General features: G+C 40.8%; 2 protein-coding genes across 2 annotated transcripts in view; both read left to right on the top strand.

Moving 5' to 3' along the window:
• Positions 1-9,793, top strand: part of syngap1b (synaptic Ras GTPase activating protein 1b) — a gene marked incomplete at its 3' end in the record, with an annotated part of 206,033 nt that extends 196,240 nt beyond the window's left edge. The window contains exon 21 of the mRNA XM_083635164.1: positions 9,676-9,793. Coding sequence (XP_083491290.1) covers positions 9,676-9,793 — 118 coding nt within the window. The remainder of the gene's footprint in view (positions 1-9,675) is intronic.
• Positions 9,794-15,640: 5,847 nt separating this feature from the next.
• Positions 15,641-17,144, top strand: part of smg5 (SMG5 nonsense mediated mRNA decay factor) — a 37,346-nt gene continuing 35,842 nt past the window's right edge. Inside the window, exons 1-2 of the mRNA XM_083634561.1 lie at positions 15,641-16,052; positions 16,559-16,657. Coding sequence (XP_083490687.1) covers positions 15,988-16,052; positions 16,559-16,657 — 164 coding nt within the window. The 5' untranslated portion in view covers positions 15,641-15,987. The remainder of the gene's footprint in view (positions 16,053-16,558; positions 16,658-17,144) is intronic.

Here is a 17,144-nt window from a genome sequence, read left to right as displayed (position 1 = left end):
GAGGATGCCGGCACAAATGTGAGTGATGACTGCACAAATGTGAGTAATGCGGTAGTGACATGGGTCTATATACTACCAGGAGAAAGGGGCAGTTGTGACGTCACCAGTGACATCACTCAAGCAATTGTGACGTCACCAGTGACGTCACTCGAGCAGTTGTGACGTTATCAGTGATGTCACTTGAGCAGGGAGTTACACACCCTGAATGACAAGGGGCATGTATAGCATGGGGTGCACTAAATTATGCTGTAGAAGTCAGTCTTTCATGATTGAAATAGTTGAGACAACACTTCTTTTTCTTGTAATGACCACTGGGTCAGTACATCAAAGGATGTGTTTCAGCACCCCAGTGGTCATTAAAAGAAGAAAAAAAGGGAGATTTTGAGTGCTAGGATCTAGCAATGACAACGCTTGCCCTTGCCCTTGCCCTTGCCCTTGCCCTTGCACTGCGCATACGATAGGGAAGGGAAGTGTTTTGTGTGTGACTGTTGCAGCGCTCCACAGATGAAAATGCCATTGCTTGTCCACACACACAATTCAGTCATAACGAGCGACACATGCCAACATTATTATTCGTAAACAAAATTCAAGTCATATACGGAGACCTTCCTGTAACTCTTCATTGGGTAAATTGTTTATAGCAGAGAAATACAAATAATCAATGGATACCATTGATTCTTAAGCTCCGCTATTTTCAGATGTTGGCATTTGCAATGGAATATTCAACTCAACTCTTCATCACATTCAACAGCCACCTCATATTTTCACTTGCTTTTGTTTAACTTGTACAGTAATATACTAATCATTACAATCATACAATAGGCCTACACAATAATCCACTGTATGCCCCAAATAAGAATTATATCTGTGTTACATGTACAGACAGTTAGTACAGGATGGCTATGCAGATTCCCTAAGTAAGTGGTTCTTACACTTGCACAAACATTAATGATGCTAAGAATTATTTTTGTTGATTGTTGACAATTAAGGAATTATTGAACAGATTAATAGATACTAGAAATGTGTTTTATTTATTTATTTATTTATTTATTTATTTATTTATTTATTTATTTATTTATTTATTTATTTATTTATTTATTTATTCCAACAACTTTGGATGCAAAATTGTTATTTTCTGCCAAGCAAAAAACAAATAAACAAACAAACAAACAAACAAACAAAAAACACCCGAGAACAGAATACATGTACACCCAATGGTAGCTCTATGGCTCTTGGGCTTCAGTCCAGAAACAAGACATGTGATGTCATCAATTAAACTAGATAGGCTCCATTGACGATTAATGGCTGGCTTTGTGGGATTTGGTCACATTTTGTGGTTTAAAACAGCGAGTATGATTTGATTTCATTCATGAACGCCCACAGCGCTCCTCCAAAAACAACAGACGCCACCAGCGCTAAATGCCAGGTGCGTTCATTAAAAGAGGAGCACGTTTAGCGCGTCCTTACATAGAGAATGAATTGCAGAAAGACGCTGGGAGCTCCAAAAACGCTTTTGGTCTGAATGTCCCCTAACACTGCATTTCTGGGCCCAGTTTGTTGGTTGGTGGTGTATTTTTTGTTATTCCTGTGGATAACTGGCCAAACATAGACTATGTGACCTCATGTTTGAGCTATTTCCAGCACAATGGATTTTGATAGTATAGCAGAAAAACATCAAAACATGTGGTTTTGGTGGCAATCCCTCAGAACCAAAGACTGAGAGCTTCTTTCTAGACTCAGTATCAGCGACATTCAACAATCATGCAGGGAGAAATGTATAATAGGAGAAGCAAATAGTTCTCCACTGACAGTAGCCTCAATAGACCAGAATGCAATGCAGCCACAAGACATTGTGTTTTGAGGGATCATCACCATGGGGCTAGCCAGCTATATACGTTCATACGCCAAGCTTGGTTCATACCCATTCTAGTTGTTGTCAAAAGGTATTCTGGGAAGTGTAGGGAGTAGAAGCAGAAGAGGTAAGTGTAGAAGAGTATCGAAAGGTCCTTTAACAGACTGCCATTCTCATTGACAGACTGTTCAAAATCAATGGATAACATTTTGTGAATTATATTTGACTGTGGATCACCCCCCCCCCCCCCCCCCCCCTCTTAATACACTGCAAGGAATACACCCGCACTACAAGTTTTTACCAGTGTTCCCTATACATTACAATGAGCATCCATTCAAACTGTCATCCCTCCCAACTCGCCCCAAGATAAACAACGGGAATTATGGGAAATCTCCGTATCTGACCCAATCCTTCCCTGGAGAAGATTGATTAATGTGCACATGTTTTTTCCGTCTGTTTCTCTGTGTTTCTGTGTCTTTTCAGTGAGTGTGTGTTTCTCATATCTCTGTATTTGTGTATGTGTTTGTCACCCAAGGCACATTTAGTTGACTGAATGGTGTGTAGGCCAACTGTTACTGTGTGTCATGCGTACTGTGTTGATTTTGGTTGTACTTCAGAGTTCTTCACTTGGCGAGCCAGTCATCACAAGCCTTAAGCAGATTATTCTTCATGTTAAAATTGCTGTATAGCCTACTGAGTTAACCCACACTTAAATCAGATTTTGAACGTGGAGGTGAGCAGGACTTTACAGTTTGCTGTAGACATCACCTATTCAAATGAGATTGGAGGAAATGGGTAAGCACCTGTCTGTATGATACTGTATTTACACCATTTACTATACACCTAACATTTCAACAGTCCACTATATGTTCTGTGCTTTGTGTCTCCAGTACCTTAACATTCATTAGTTACAGCATCAAACACACTCTCACACCCAGCTGTAATTGATCACACCAAGTAATCAAACACTACAGCCGACAGTGAGTGAAGAAAGTTTGGTAAGTTTTAAAAAGGATGTCAGTAAAAATGCTGCTGTGTGTGCGGTTAGCTGCTTGTTTTGCCAGTTTAATAGACATGTGTAATGGTCTACGCATGGATATTAAATACATTGTTTAAATAGACATGTGTAATGGTCTACGCATGGATATTAAATACAACTGGTGTTTAAATAGACATGTGTAATGGTCTACGCATGGATATTAAATACAACTGGTGTTTGTGACTTGTAATAGTTAGAGCCGTGAAAGGACGTCACTGGAGTCATCTTACTGGCATCCTGTAAGTGTTTGTCCCGTAGGAGATGGGAATAGCTGTTCATAGCACCAGTTAGCAAAATGCAATTGAAAATGTATGAATTCTTGTTCATTTTGGTTCTGATTGAGAAGAGAAAAGGTCTGCCAATTCAGATCCAATTTTGGGGTAATTTTTTATTTTATTATTTCCTTTTCAATTTCTAGTGAAATGGAAACACCTTCTACTCACAATGGACACAGCCATATCCAGTGCTAATTAGCTTTTGATTCTTTTCGCACCATTTCTCTACTGGATGCAGACAAAACTAGCCCTACTCCTTCTTGTCTCTCCGCTCTCCAGCACTTCATCCCATTCATGTTACACTACTTCATACCTTGTGTGTGTAAGCATTAAAGTGGTATTTACTGTCAAAAATATGTTATGTATATGTTGACAAAATAAATGAAGTGCAATTATTTCAAGAGGTATTTCTACCCAGGCCTGATGGTAAAATTGTGAATTCCAGCTTTCCAAATGCTTCTATACTGGCAGCATCTCTTGGCTACATTAAGCAGCATTATCTCTAAAGTCTTCATAGTTGGCCCAATAACCCAATTGTTTTCTCTTCCCACTGCTCCTACACAGACTACAGTGAACAAGACTGGAAGTGCAAGCTTGCAAACAGACCTTGATTAAAAAACAACTAATAACTGAAATGAAACTGATATTTGCACTGATGTTATTCTGCGCCAATGTAGGTAAGGAAAGACGGCAAAACCAAACTTTGGCTTAATCGCTGATCAAAAGTTCCAACCCAGTTGGTACTGTTGGTACTGTTGGTACAGTCATGCAGCATTTGAAGAGCGCTCATTGCCAAGTGATCAATGGGTTTGGGTTAGAAATTTTGGTCGGTGAATTCGACAGAGTTTTGGATTTAATCCCAGGGCATAGGCTGCAACTTAACCTTTGCTTTTTTAAATTTGGCGCTATGTGGCTTTCTGCATGTCTTTGATGTCCTATAAGGCTGATGCTTTGTGCTGTTAAGATGTTTTTGGAAACCGTCATTTAAAGCCCTTCCTATAGTCTGATTTAAGGTCTATTGCAGCTACTAAAGCACGCACATTTACCTAGAGACTTAGCAGTTATTGAACAGGAATTGTACTCGTTGGCGAAGGATGACTCACTTCCTGACTTTTTCTGACACCTATCACTGACAAACACCCCTCGCTACTCATCACCAGAGGATCAGGACCCTATTACCTCAAGGGTTTTAATGCCCTCCATTCCTTCTTTCTCTGTGACCCCTTTTCCTATGCTGCCATTTCTATTGGTGTACATCACGCATCGACTACGTAACTCATTTGCCTATCTCTCTCTTTCTCTCTCCTTTCTGTCCGTCTGTCTGTCTGTGTGGTTCTTCAAATCCCTTATCACGTGTCTTTCATTTTCTAATCCTGCCTTACTTTGCCTCTTACATGGCCTTGACATGCACTCATGCCCACAATCACATCTTTATATTCTGCTTGTGTTGATTTTGTCCGCTTGGAAACTTCACCCACAACTCCATCCACGTTCCGCCTTCTGCACTTTGAAATCTTGAACCCTTTTCTTCGGGTCCCTCTCGCCCTCTTCCCATCTTTACCTTACTGTGCACTTACCTCCTCCCACTTACCTACCTCTCCCGCCTCTTCGACATGCGCTATTTGCTGCTGTCCTCCTCTATATGTCACGTTATCTCCTATCTTGCCTCGATCGGCCATCTCCTTTTGCAACTCTTCCCATCAATCCCATTGATCCATTGAATGGCCTTTCTCCTGCGACCATCTCTCCCTGCCTCCCCGCCTCTTCCCCCTTCCCTCTCTTTCTGTCTCGCTAGGAGGACCAGCTTTCCCCCCTGGGTTCTGCAGACCCCGGTGTGAAAACTGAAGGGGGAGGTGGTGGAGGAGGAGGCAGAGGAGGAACCAACGATCAAGACCTCAAAGTCTCTTCTTCGGGCATTTCCTCTGACAGCCCGCCCCACAATGGAGTCCTCTCCCAAACCGTAGACCCTCCGTCCCTACACACTCCACATCAACAACCTAGTCAGAATGGAGAGCTCCGTGGCGACCAAACATCCTCCCCCATGACAACCTCACAGGCAACTGGGACCACAGCAACAGCAGCAGCAACTGGCATAGCAGAAGAAGGGGGAGTAGGTCAAACACAACACTAAGCCAAATCAGAGAGAGATGGCACAATTAAAAAGGAAACCCTGTCCTCTTCCATTTAACAAGACAATGTTTTGCAACAAAACAAAAAAAGTCCCTATTGATATACTTTTGCCCAAGCAAGAGAGAGAAGAAAAGTGTGTGGGGGATGAATAGTTATTGTACAGGTCCTGTACAGTGCATAACGCATCACCACAAAGGGCTCTTCAACAGACACTTGTTTTTCTTGATGCTCAGATGGAGCCTTGGTCAGTATCACTCTTGCAGGACAAGATAAGGATACTCTATCACACACTGTAAACTGTTTGAGCCAGTCAAACGTAACGTACAGTTGCCATACCAAGCCAATATGTGAACATGCTCTGTGTGCTCATTGCCTGTCTGTGGCTTCACAAAAGAGAAATACGTGTAAGGAACAAACGCTATAGAATGTCTTACACCCCCAAAGACTTCATATATTAGCCATTAGCATCATAGTGCTACAAACCACCTCATAGTGGTTCCCATGGATGTGGGTGTATTAAGTATACCTGTCGTGAATATGCCAGGCTGCAAATTCTTTGGGTAGAGATGTAGTGATCTAGTCTGGCTTCCTTAGTGCCTTTGAGTGTATTTCAACAGGGTTTTCAAATAGACGAGATCCAATTAGCTTTGCTTGTACAGTATGAGAAATCATCTGAGGGCTGAAAAACGGATTCAAAGTGAGAAGATGCTGTGTCGTAGAGCTTGAATGACAAAATCGATTGAAGATGTGCAGACGTTTTGGGAATTTCATATTTTTTTCAATCTAAGGGGACATCTTTCTTTTTTTTACTGAGCTCGTGCAATTTTTCTCTTCTCAATCTCAGAACCGATATGTGATATAAACTGGTGCTAAACAGAAACAAATGGTGCCATTTTCAAATCCAATGTCTGTGTCTACCATAGCACTGCCTCTCTCATTATTCACTCAATCTCTCTCTCTCTCTCTCTCTCTCTCTCTCTCCCTCTCTATCCAGCTGTTTGTCTTTTCCAGGACAATTTCCCGCCAGTATGTTTTGTATGTGTCTCTGTCTTTGTTCTTTGTGCATCCCTTTGTGTTCTTATGTCTAATGGGGTAGTGGGGTTTCCATGTCAATTTTTGATCAAAAAAATTAAAAAAAATCCTCCAATCTGTCATTTGACATAGATCAGAGCAGCTCCCCTAAAATCTCCACAGTGTGACTTCAAATTTGAGGGATCGGTCAAATGACGTTTACTGAGCTGTTTCAAATTTGTGGTGCCGAACCCGCAAAAGTCAGTGGCAGTTGCACTTGCTATGACATAACTCTGTTTACAATGAGAGCTATAATTTTGAGATTGAATGAAGCTGCTGTGAATTAAATGGACAAAGGGAATCTATTTTCAGTTATCAAGGTCTTTTTCCATTTAAAAGCTGTTGACGTCCATTAGGGTACAATCTGAAGTTTTCCAAATTAAAGTGACTTGCTCATAAACTGCAGGTATAATTACACGTAAATGCCATTGATAGATTATCATGTGTTAAGTGTTTAAAACTCACTACGGTGCAGTTGCATTGCAAGAAAATACATTTTGTTACAGAAAATATCCATGCAACTACCTTGATCAGACCTTCAGACACTGAGAATATATTGTGAGGCTCATGATAGATTAACACTGAGAATATATTGTGAGGCTCATGATAGAGTAACACTGACAATATATTGTGAGGCTCATGATAGAGTAACACTGACAATATATTGTGAGGCTCATGATAGATTAACACTGACAATATATTGTGAGGCTCATGATAGAGTAACACTGAGAATATATTGTGAGGCTCATGATAGAGTAACACTGACAATATATTGTGAGGCTCATGATAGATTAACATTGAGAATATATTGTGAGGCTCATGATAGATTAACACTGAGAATATATTGTGAGGCTCATGATAGAGTAACACTGAGAATATATTGTGAGGCCCATGATAGATTAACACTGAGAATATATTGTGAGGCTCATGATAGATTAACACTGACAATATATTGTGAGGCTCATGATAGAGTAACACTGAGAATATATTGTGAGGCTCATGATAGAGTAACACTGACAATATATTGTGAGGCTCATGATAGATTAACATTGAGAATATATTGTGAGGCTCATGATAGATTAACACTGAGAATATATTGTGAGGCTCATGATAGAGTAACACTGAGAATATATTGTGAGGCTCATGATAGATTAACATTGAGAATATATTGTGAGGCTCATGATAGATTAACACTGAGAATATATTGTGAGGCTCATGATAGATTAACATTGAGAATATATTGTGAGGCTCATGATAGATTAACACTGAGAATATATTGTGAGGCCCATGATAGATTAACACTGACAATATATTGTGAGGCTCATGATAGATTAACATTGAGAATATATTGTGAGGCTCATGATAGATTAACACTGAGAATATATTGTGAGGCCCATGATAGATTAACACTGAGAATATATTGTGAGGCTCATGATAGATTAACATTGAGAATATATTGTGAGGCTCATGATAGATTAACACTGAGAATATATTGTGAGGCCCATGATAGATTAACACTGACAATATATTGTGAGGCTCATGATAGATTAACACTGACAATATATTGTGAGGCTCATGATAGATTAACATTGAGAATATATTGTGAGGCTCATGATAGATTAACACTGAGAATATATTGTGAGGCTCATGATAGAGTAACACTGAGAATATATTGTGAGGCTCATGATAGATTAACATTGAGAATATATTGTGAGGCTCATGATAGATTAACACTGAGAATATATTGTGAGGCTCATGATAGATTAACATTGAGAATATATTGTGAGGCTCATGATAGATTAACACTGAGAATATATTGTGAGGCCCATGATAGATTAACACTGACAATATATTGTGAGGCTCATGATAGATTAACATTGAGAATATATTGTGAGGCTCATGATAGATTAACACTGAGAATATATTGTGAGGCCCATGATAGATTAACACTGAGAATATATTGTGAGGCTCATGATAGATTAACATTGAGAATATATTGTGAGGCTCATGATAGATTAACACTGAGAATATATTGTGAGGCCCATGATAGATTAACACTGACAATATATTGTGAGGCTCATGATAGATTAACACTGACAATATATTGTGAGGCTCATGATAGATTAACATTGAGAATATATTGTGAGGCTCATGATAGATTAACACTGACAATATATTGTGAGGCTCATGATAGATTAATGACAAAAACACTTCTTTGTTTTCTTACCACAAATTGAGGTTGAATCCCAAAATGAGATAGCCACCATAGCCACCATTTGAAAAGACTGACAACTACTCCTTAAAAACAGCATTAAAACAATTGAAGGTACTTATTGAGGAGTTAAAGGTAAATTAAATCCTTATTTGACAAAATGACAACACGTATACAGAGTGAACGCTCGACATTAATCCTCTATTTTAAAGACATTGTATGAGGAACTTCAAGAATATCTTTTTGCTAATGATATATCGATATACAGTATATAGTATTTTTGAAATTAACTCTTTGATTTCTCATGTGTCAAACGCTGAAACACCGAAAATGTTTGTAATGTGTTGCCATATCCCTTCATTTTGTGTATGAACCGTCTATTGTAAAGTTTGTCCAGATGTTAATGTGTTTTTGTCTCTGGTGTCGCTCTACAGCCACTCAGCTTGGTATTTGTTTAGGAGTTTAGGAGGAACCAAGGAGAGTTGGAAGAGTTTCACGTCAGCTTTGTAGTATCAGCCATTTTTTTCTTGTTTGAAAAAACTGTTTGAGAAAACAAATCACATGCTGTACTTTGCTGTGTCAAAGGTCAAAATGACCATGGCTAGTGCTTTGTAGGCTAGTGGATCAGCCACAAAACACAAAACGTGACATTCATCAATTAGAGTGAATGTTTAACTGTTGAACCACCAAATGTTAATAATGCTAGCAATCTACACAGGGAAAGATTGTCCGTCTTCAATTTCAACAGCTTGTAGGGCTACTTTTTTTCCTTGTGAAATTACTCGTGTGTACCGAGTGTTGGCTTTAATGCAGGCCAGGTTTGAACATTAGTCTCTCGTAGAGATGTGAGATGATCCATGACTGAGAAATTACTATTGCCATGAAAAATACCTCAGTGACACAAAAAATAAATGAGAGACTCAGGTAAACATGCAATCGCCTCAGAGCTGAACACAAAAAAGAGATTGAGTCCAGCTTTGGAAAGACTGCCATCAGATACTTGGTCCGCCTAGGATGATATATGCTTCAATAGCAGCTGATCAAGCACTTCCCCCGTTTCTTCTCTCTCTGTGTCTCCCCTTTCTTCTCCCCCTAGCCACTCTCAAAGCTTCATGGAGGACAATCTGGAACCTAATTGGCGCATCCCCCTTGGGCAGTCCACAGGGTGGCATTCCCAAATGTCCAGAGCCCTGTCTCGTGACGCCATTGGCTGACAAAGGGAGAACTTGGGGCATTGGTCCCATTCTCTTTGCTCAAAGGATGGTGCAGAGCCCCAGCGGACCATGTAAGGAAAATGCTGGGGGTTTTTTCTTTTTCTTTTTAACCATACTTTACTTGGGCCCTCTCTCTCTGATTGGATAACTGGATTTTTCTGTGTTTGACAACTTGTGATTGGATATACAGTTTCCTTTTGAAGGCAGGCCCAACATGTTATGGCGTTTGTTGGCCTATCAAGCATGCGAAGAACAGCTATGCAGTCCGATCAGTCGGTAGAATGGAAGATGACACAAGGCCAAGGAAGGCACACTACTCAAAAGGAGAGAGAGGGAGATGTATTATACTGTGGGTAAGATGGATTTCAAAGGTGCTTGACTTCTCTTCACTTTTCTGTGAAAGCTGATTTAATTTCAAAACATTTCTCCCTCTCTTAGAGTCTTTTCACATTACTTTTGGACTCCTCTCTCTACTTATCTATCTAGGATTCTCAAAAGCATTATTTACTCACTTCCATTTTAGACATATTTGCTCTTTGACATTTACAACTACTTCTCATGTTATAGTTTTCTCTCTTCCATTGGGATCTCTTTCAGACTTTGATTTAAAGGAAACTAAATATGCACAGCCTATACAAGTCAAACCACTTCAAAAAAAAAGTCTTGTTTCAATGAAAACTTTGAAAACTGGACAGAATGTTATTATTTATATTTATATGATAGTACTGCTTATTCTTACCATATTATGAGAAAAATCATCAGAAATCTTCCGGAGCAGATATTTATTTATTGATAAAGATAGCCGCCTATCTATCTAATGGAAGTTCATAAATTATCCATTTTATATGAACCACATTTTCTTATGAAGACAATCTTGCGGGACGCTGAGGAGAATCATTGCCCTGTGGGACTGTGATGAAAAGGGACAAACTTGTGTTATACCTGCTCCCCTCACACAAATTTGCACGTTGCTGTGCCCCCTCCCTCCTCTACCCCCCACCCCTACTACTTGCTTATAATCATTCTAAGATAGAAAAAAGTGGAAGGATGATTGGATGGTTTTACGCCCGACAATCGCCATGGAGCTCTCCATTTATGGACGATGTGAAGGCCTTTCGGATGATGAGGACGGCTCGTGCATCTTATTATTTTGTATTCCGATTCAACCTACCTGCCTGGAGTTTACCCAGAGCAGATTCAACCTACCTGCCTGGAGTTTACCCAGAGCAGATTCAACCTACCTGCCTGGAGTTTACCCAGAGCAGATTCAACCTACCTGCCTGGAGTTTATCGGAGCAGATTCAACCTACCTGCCTCGAGTTTACCGGAGCAGAGGTGAATCGGTGAGTTCTTGGTTTCGGGTGTGGTCGTTTGACACATTTCCGGAGTCAAACTGCTGCTGTACAACTGTTCTGCTTCTATGAATGGACTCTCCGCTGACAGCAACCTGAGTTGAAGTCCCAGCCATTTCCACCTCTTATCACTGAAAAGATGAGAGAGAGAGAGATATGTTAGAGGTTCTGCCAAAAAAAAGAAAAAAAAAGAAGAGTGAATGTGTTTGTACATAAGTGTGTGTATGTATTGGATAAATCTTTGTGTATATACTGGATAAATGTGTATATATGGTATGTCTATGTGTATAGTTTGTACATGCAGATTGTACAGGTATTTCCCCCCCCTCTAATGTTTCTCTCTCTCTTTATGAATGGGTCTTCTGAAGTTACCAATACTGAGGCATGGAAAGGTTTTTTAATTGTGTTTCACAGTTATCAGTTATCAGTTATCAGAGGCACTTTGTGTGCAGACTTCAGGCCTCTTTATGCTTCAACAGAAATGTATCTGAACCAGCTTCTGAGGGCTTTTGTTGGGTTCTGTTCATTCATTTTGGTGGCGGGGTCAATGCAGGTCAAACAGGTCGCTCTCCGAATCTGACCTCTCCGAATGGGTTGCCCAGGCCTGCCCCCCTCCCCAGGGAGTAGTGGGGTATGAAGGTGGGTGGGAGGCTGGGGACCTCCACGAGATCCATCTTGTCACAATCATTTCCGGTGTTGGTACTGCATTCGAGATCTGGCAAGCCGACCAGATCCAGTACCTACACCGGCAGAGCAAGCTGTGGGGGTTGGGTGACGTCGGTGATTGGGCGATAGGACAATTAAGAGCATTGACCAAGGTTTTAAAATGTAAAGACAAATGCAAACACACATTTTTATTCACTGGAGGTTGCAGAAACAAAGACATTTGAGGAGAAGCTTGCCGAGAGCTCGATAAAAAGAAAATCGCCTTTTGAGTCCTCGTAAGCTGAGGTGGATTTATCATAAAAATGTTGAAGAAGCTTGTGCCGATCGTAGCCTGCCTCCATCTTGCTTGAGTGAACTGTCAGTATTACCGCCATACTGGACCTGGGCTCTTTCCTGTTTTTTACCCCCCCCTCCGCCCCCTAGGTTGACGGCCAGCCTCCAATAATCTAGTACCTCCCCATATCAGCCAGTTCTGGGGAACTATAATAGGCAAAGTCAATTTGGACATCCTACCTTGTTCTGTTATCAGATGCAGTTCTAAACAAGCATATTGAGGCCTTTAGAACATCAGCAAGGTATGTCACTTAGCTGCATTCCTGAAGCTCTCTCACACAAGTAACTTGTGTAATCTTAATAATAATAATATAATATTATTATTATTATTATTATTATTATTGTGTAATCTTAAAGCTTGCACTCATTTTCTTGACCAACTAAAAAGCTTTTTTAAGTAGATTTGGGTGACCAAGCAATGTTTGTACATATATAGACTTAGGATAATATTTCCAGAAACCTCCATCTGCATTTCTTTGAGATTCTCGACCTGTTTTGAGTTCTTGTGTATCTGATTTTCACTTTAGGCTCCTATGGTATATGTTTGCAACGGTTGTCATTCAGAGTTATATATTTATTCAGACAACCCTTCTATATTCCTTAAATAGTTCCCCAAATTCTGCCTCTTATGGAGCCCTCTAACCTCTTGTCAGCTGAAGATTTGGTTAGATGGGCAAATCTTTCCATGGAAGTACTGTCATCATTTCCCATTTTGCTTGTTTTTGTATAGGTCCTTATGAAATAAGTGTGCCTCCCCCTTATACTCTTACTAACCTTAGATCCATCAACTTCGCTGGTCACTCATTTTCACCCCCTTGACAAGCCATAGCTCCTCCCCCAAAACTCCTCTATTGTTGTTTTGACAAGGACAGACATTTGGGGATTTGGTGTATATTAATGGAAGAGTGATGTTGAAGAGTGTATTGCAGTCGTATATGGATTTGTTATGAATGTGGATATTCTGATCATTGAATTATTATTATTGTAATAATGATAATGATTATTGCCACTTTGATTTTGTTGATGCGGTTGATGAAAATGCCATTGTTTCTTTTCTTTTTCTTTTCTTTTCTTTTTTGAAGAAACCGGAATTTATATTTTTCGGGTGGGTGAATCTTGGAGATAGAAATACATAAATAAATAAATAAATAATTTAATTCTTAACTTGGTGTGATTTTTCAGTGCACCAACTCAGCTTCTTCTCTGGAAGTAATGTTTGCTCGCTTACTGGACATATAACGCTGTGTGTGTGTGTGTGTGTGTGTGTGTGTGTGTGTGTGTGTGTGTGTGTGTGTGTGCGCGTGCGTGTGCGCGCGTGTGACATCCTAGAGGCCCAGCCTCTTTTAAGGTTATTAAATGTCATCTGGGAAAGAAACTAGATCGTCTAACAACTACAAATCTAAACTTTATCTGAATAAATTAAGAGTCCTACTGTAAGTGGATGATTTGGGTATCTGGAAGACTTTTTTTTAGAAGGTTTTGGTTTTGCTGTGGTAATCGTACCTTTCTCACCATGCTTGCAATATGATACATTTTTGTAGAGTCTAAAACTGATGTTTTTTCTCTGGATTCGTATTAAGGTTAAGTTGACTTGTGGTTCTGTCACGGCTTGCTCATCTGGGTCCTCTATTTTCTGAGGCTCAGGACACCAATGTTCCTCTTGGTGACACTGGGCACAGTAGATCTTCTCCCCAACTGATTGTGCTGCTACTAGGGACATTACAGAATATATGTACAGAATAAACAATATAGAACCAAGCTTGTAATTAGCCTATAAGGCACGTGGTTCTCAACCTGGGTGTCTCAACCCCCAGATGGTCACAAGATAATTTCAATGGGTCCGAGTTGATTTCTGTGATAGGAAAAAAACATACAGTAGCCTATCTACTATAAGATAGGAGAAATCATACTTATGGTTATTGCTCTCTCTCTCTCTCACACACACACACACACACACACACACACACACACACACACACACACACACACACACACACACACACACACACACACACACACACACACACACACACACACATATCATGGTTTTAAAGCTAAACTTCTTACCAGTACCTGTGCCACTTACATAAAATGTCTCTACACTACATTACATTATGCAAAGCCTTATGCTAGCTAGAGGATATCACTTTAATAATAGCCTAATGTAATAATCTGTCTAGGCTTGTTTATATATACTGTATGCACACCTGCCTTGGAAAAATAACCCCGGCTCCATTTACAAGCTTTAAAACAAACTTGAATGGTTCAAGCTTGCCAAGGCCCAAGAGGAAGTTTCTAATGTACTATTTGATCACAACATTACAGAAGCAAGAGGAATGTGAAAGCAGCTGTCAGGAAAATCCAGCACACCAAGGCGGTATGGCCTTTCCAGCAGTTTGCTCTCATTATGTGTATTTAAAACCAGCGTGGAACCATTTCTGTCTTGTTTGAACTCTGCGGTAAAGTAATTATGAAAACAGAGAGAGAGGTATGGGCCTGGGAGAGAGGGGGTGACACACATACAGATGGAGAAATTAACCACTAGAGGGAGCAGTAAACTCTGATTTCTCAATAGGTGCACCGGATTTCCTTTTTCTTAGGATTTAGTCAGTTGCTCTATAGATGGTTTTAACTTGACAACAAAAACATTCTAAATTGAACCCCTGCTCACTTCCTGTTGCAGTGTTTGCTATGGACATAAAAGAAAAAAAAACATTCAAGTGCAGGACTGACCATTCCGTGAAAACCGTCTATAGTTAGTAGTTAGTTACTCTATGGAAAGTAACTAACGCTAATTCTCAACAATTGTAGCAGTTGCTTGATACGCAGGGACACACGCGTCACGGGCAGCACGGGGACCCGGAAGCGGGGGAAACTCCCTCTTCAAGTGCTATGCCCCCAGCATTATTTCGAATCCCTCATAGGTTACGCCAAAACCCTGTGCCCGCCTACGCAGCAGTCAAGCGCCGGGATTGGCCAGGCACTCATGGTCATGTTGGGCTCTACAGGGACACCATTCCTGTGAGAAGCAACAACACCAAGCGAGGCTGCAATGAGGATATTGAAAGACAAAATCCTACATCAACCTATGTGGGATTCGAAATAAGCGGTGGGGACACACTGGAGTTACTTCCGGTCTGTTGCTGCGCTTATTCGAATCCCACTCCCTGTGCCCGCCTACGCAACTGTAACCTATGTGGGATTCGAAATAACTGTCCCCACCACTAGTCCCTACGTATACATATTGCCTCTGGTGCTTTACCATCACGATGTGTGTAGAGTCAGTAATGTAATTTGTATATTGTCTGGATGTCTAAATGACGGTTCCTGAAAAATACACAAAAACATGCTTGCTGAGAAAGGGTTATCAAGTATCAGAAGAGGGATTTATGGGATATCTGGCAACCAGGCTGGCAACCCCTATCACGTGAACGTGAACATGTACTGAACTCTCGCGGTATTCGCGGTCGCTGCCTGATAGGAATAATGGCCGCCTTCGTAGCGATGGCTGCTGCAACAAGGAACACAAGAAGCATATCAGAGCGTTTTAGCTGACCAGGAAGAGCATATATTATCGGGCACCCCCTCCTGCCAGCTACCCAGAGTGGATGGGTAGAGGGGGTTTTGCCAAAGGACACAAGAGACGAGAGAGACTTAGGTTAGGAGGGTAGAGGAGGAAAGCTAAACGTTAGCTTGACAGCTAACGATAGCTGGCTATCAACACGGTTGTCACTGTCGGGGGAAGCAAGCCCGGGCAACCGTGACAACTGTGGGTCACAGGGGGGTTTGGAGGAAACGCCGGAGCGTGCGATCAAATAGCCTACTAGTTCGCTAATTGCTAATATGAGTGGACCTGGGCAGGACAGCGAGCCAGAGGCGAAAGTCCTTCTCATCAAGCGGCTTTACAGGTAAGATAGCAAGGCCATTTTGCCCAACCAACCAAGGTGCTAATTTCACGTTATTGTTTTGGCTAACGTTAGCCCTAGACAGCAAATGCTTATCATCACAAGAGAGAAGCCATGTATCCATTCACTCGATTGACCAGTTAGTTTGGTTTCTAACGACAGTGACCTCACGTCAGTACGGTGTGACATCACAGCATACTCGCCAGCGTAACGTTAGCCACATTTTACTAATGGAGGCACTGGCTACGAGTAAATTAACGTTAGTGTAACCGAGCCTTAAATGAACCTCCATAAAATAGCCTACATTAGTTTAGCTTGTGTTAGCTCCATAATCATTGGATTTGTTTGCAGTTTCACCTTGATTTGTTTCCAGAGATAAATGAAGCCCAGCTAACGTAATGGTGTGCCATTTTTGAATTGGCGCTTGGCACGCTTTTCGGCTACAAAAAATGTTAGCCTTAATGTCAGTGTGCTAATGCTTTCTATTATTGCTGAACGTCATCACCTAGGGCCGTGGTGGAGTCTGTGCACAAGCTTGATGTCATCATTGGCAGCAAAGCATCCTACAGGGAGGTCTTCAAGCCTGAGAACATCAGCCTTCGCAACAAGTAGGTTCAGGTGTTTTGAGGGTGTGAAATGAAGCTTTAGCAACTGAAACTTGGACCACAACTTTGCTCTCCACAATATGGATTTACTTTTGATGTTGAAACATGTCAGGTCTGTATTAATTGCTCAACTGGAAGTTCTATCACTCAATTATCATGTTAATCTCTATCTGGCATGGAAAACAAAACATGCTTGTCTTCAAGCTCAAAGGAAAAGGCGTTAGAGCTTTTCCATACACATCCGTTGGCGCGGCTGGGATTTTCATTTCCATTATAACAGGGCAACCCTCTGGAAGGTGTGTGTTTAACTGATGATACACTTGTCGAAAAGCAGCAGGCTATATACCATGATAGCTGTGGCTAGTGGTCAAAAAGTTGCGCCTGCAAAAATGGTGGATAAACATTAAATTTTTTCCTATAAGTTCTCACAATAAAGAGCCTTCCATTAGTTTGTCAATGGAAAGCTTTTTTAATGAAGCAGCAGCCAACA

The sequence above is a fragment of the Poromitra crassiceps genome, assembly GCF_964638095.1.
Source record: "Poromitra crassiceps genome assembly, chromosome: 1".
Taxonomy (NCBI): domain Eukaryota; kingdom Metazoa; phylum Chordata; class Actinopteri; order Beryciformes; family Melamphaidae; genus Poromitra; species Poromitra crassiceps.
This window is presented reverse-complemented; position numbering and strand designations above follow the sequence as displayed.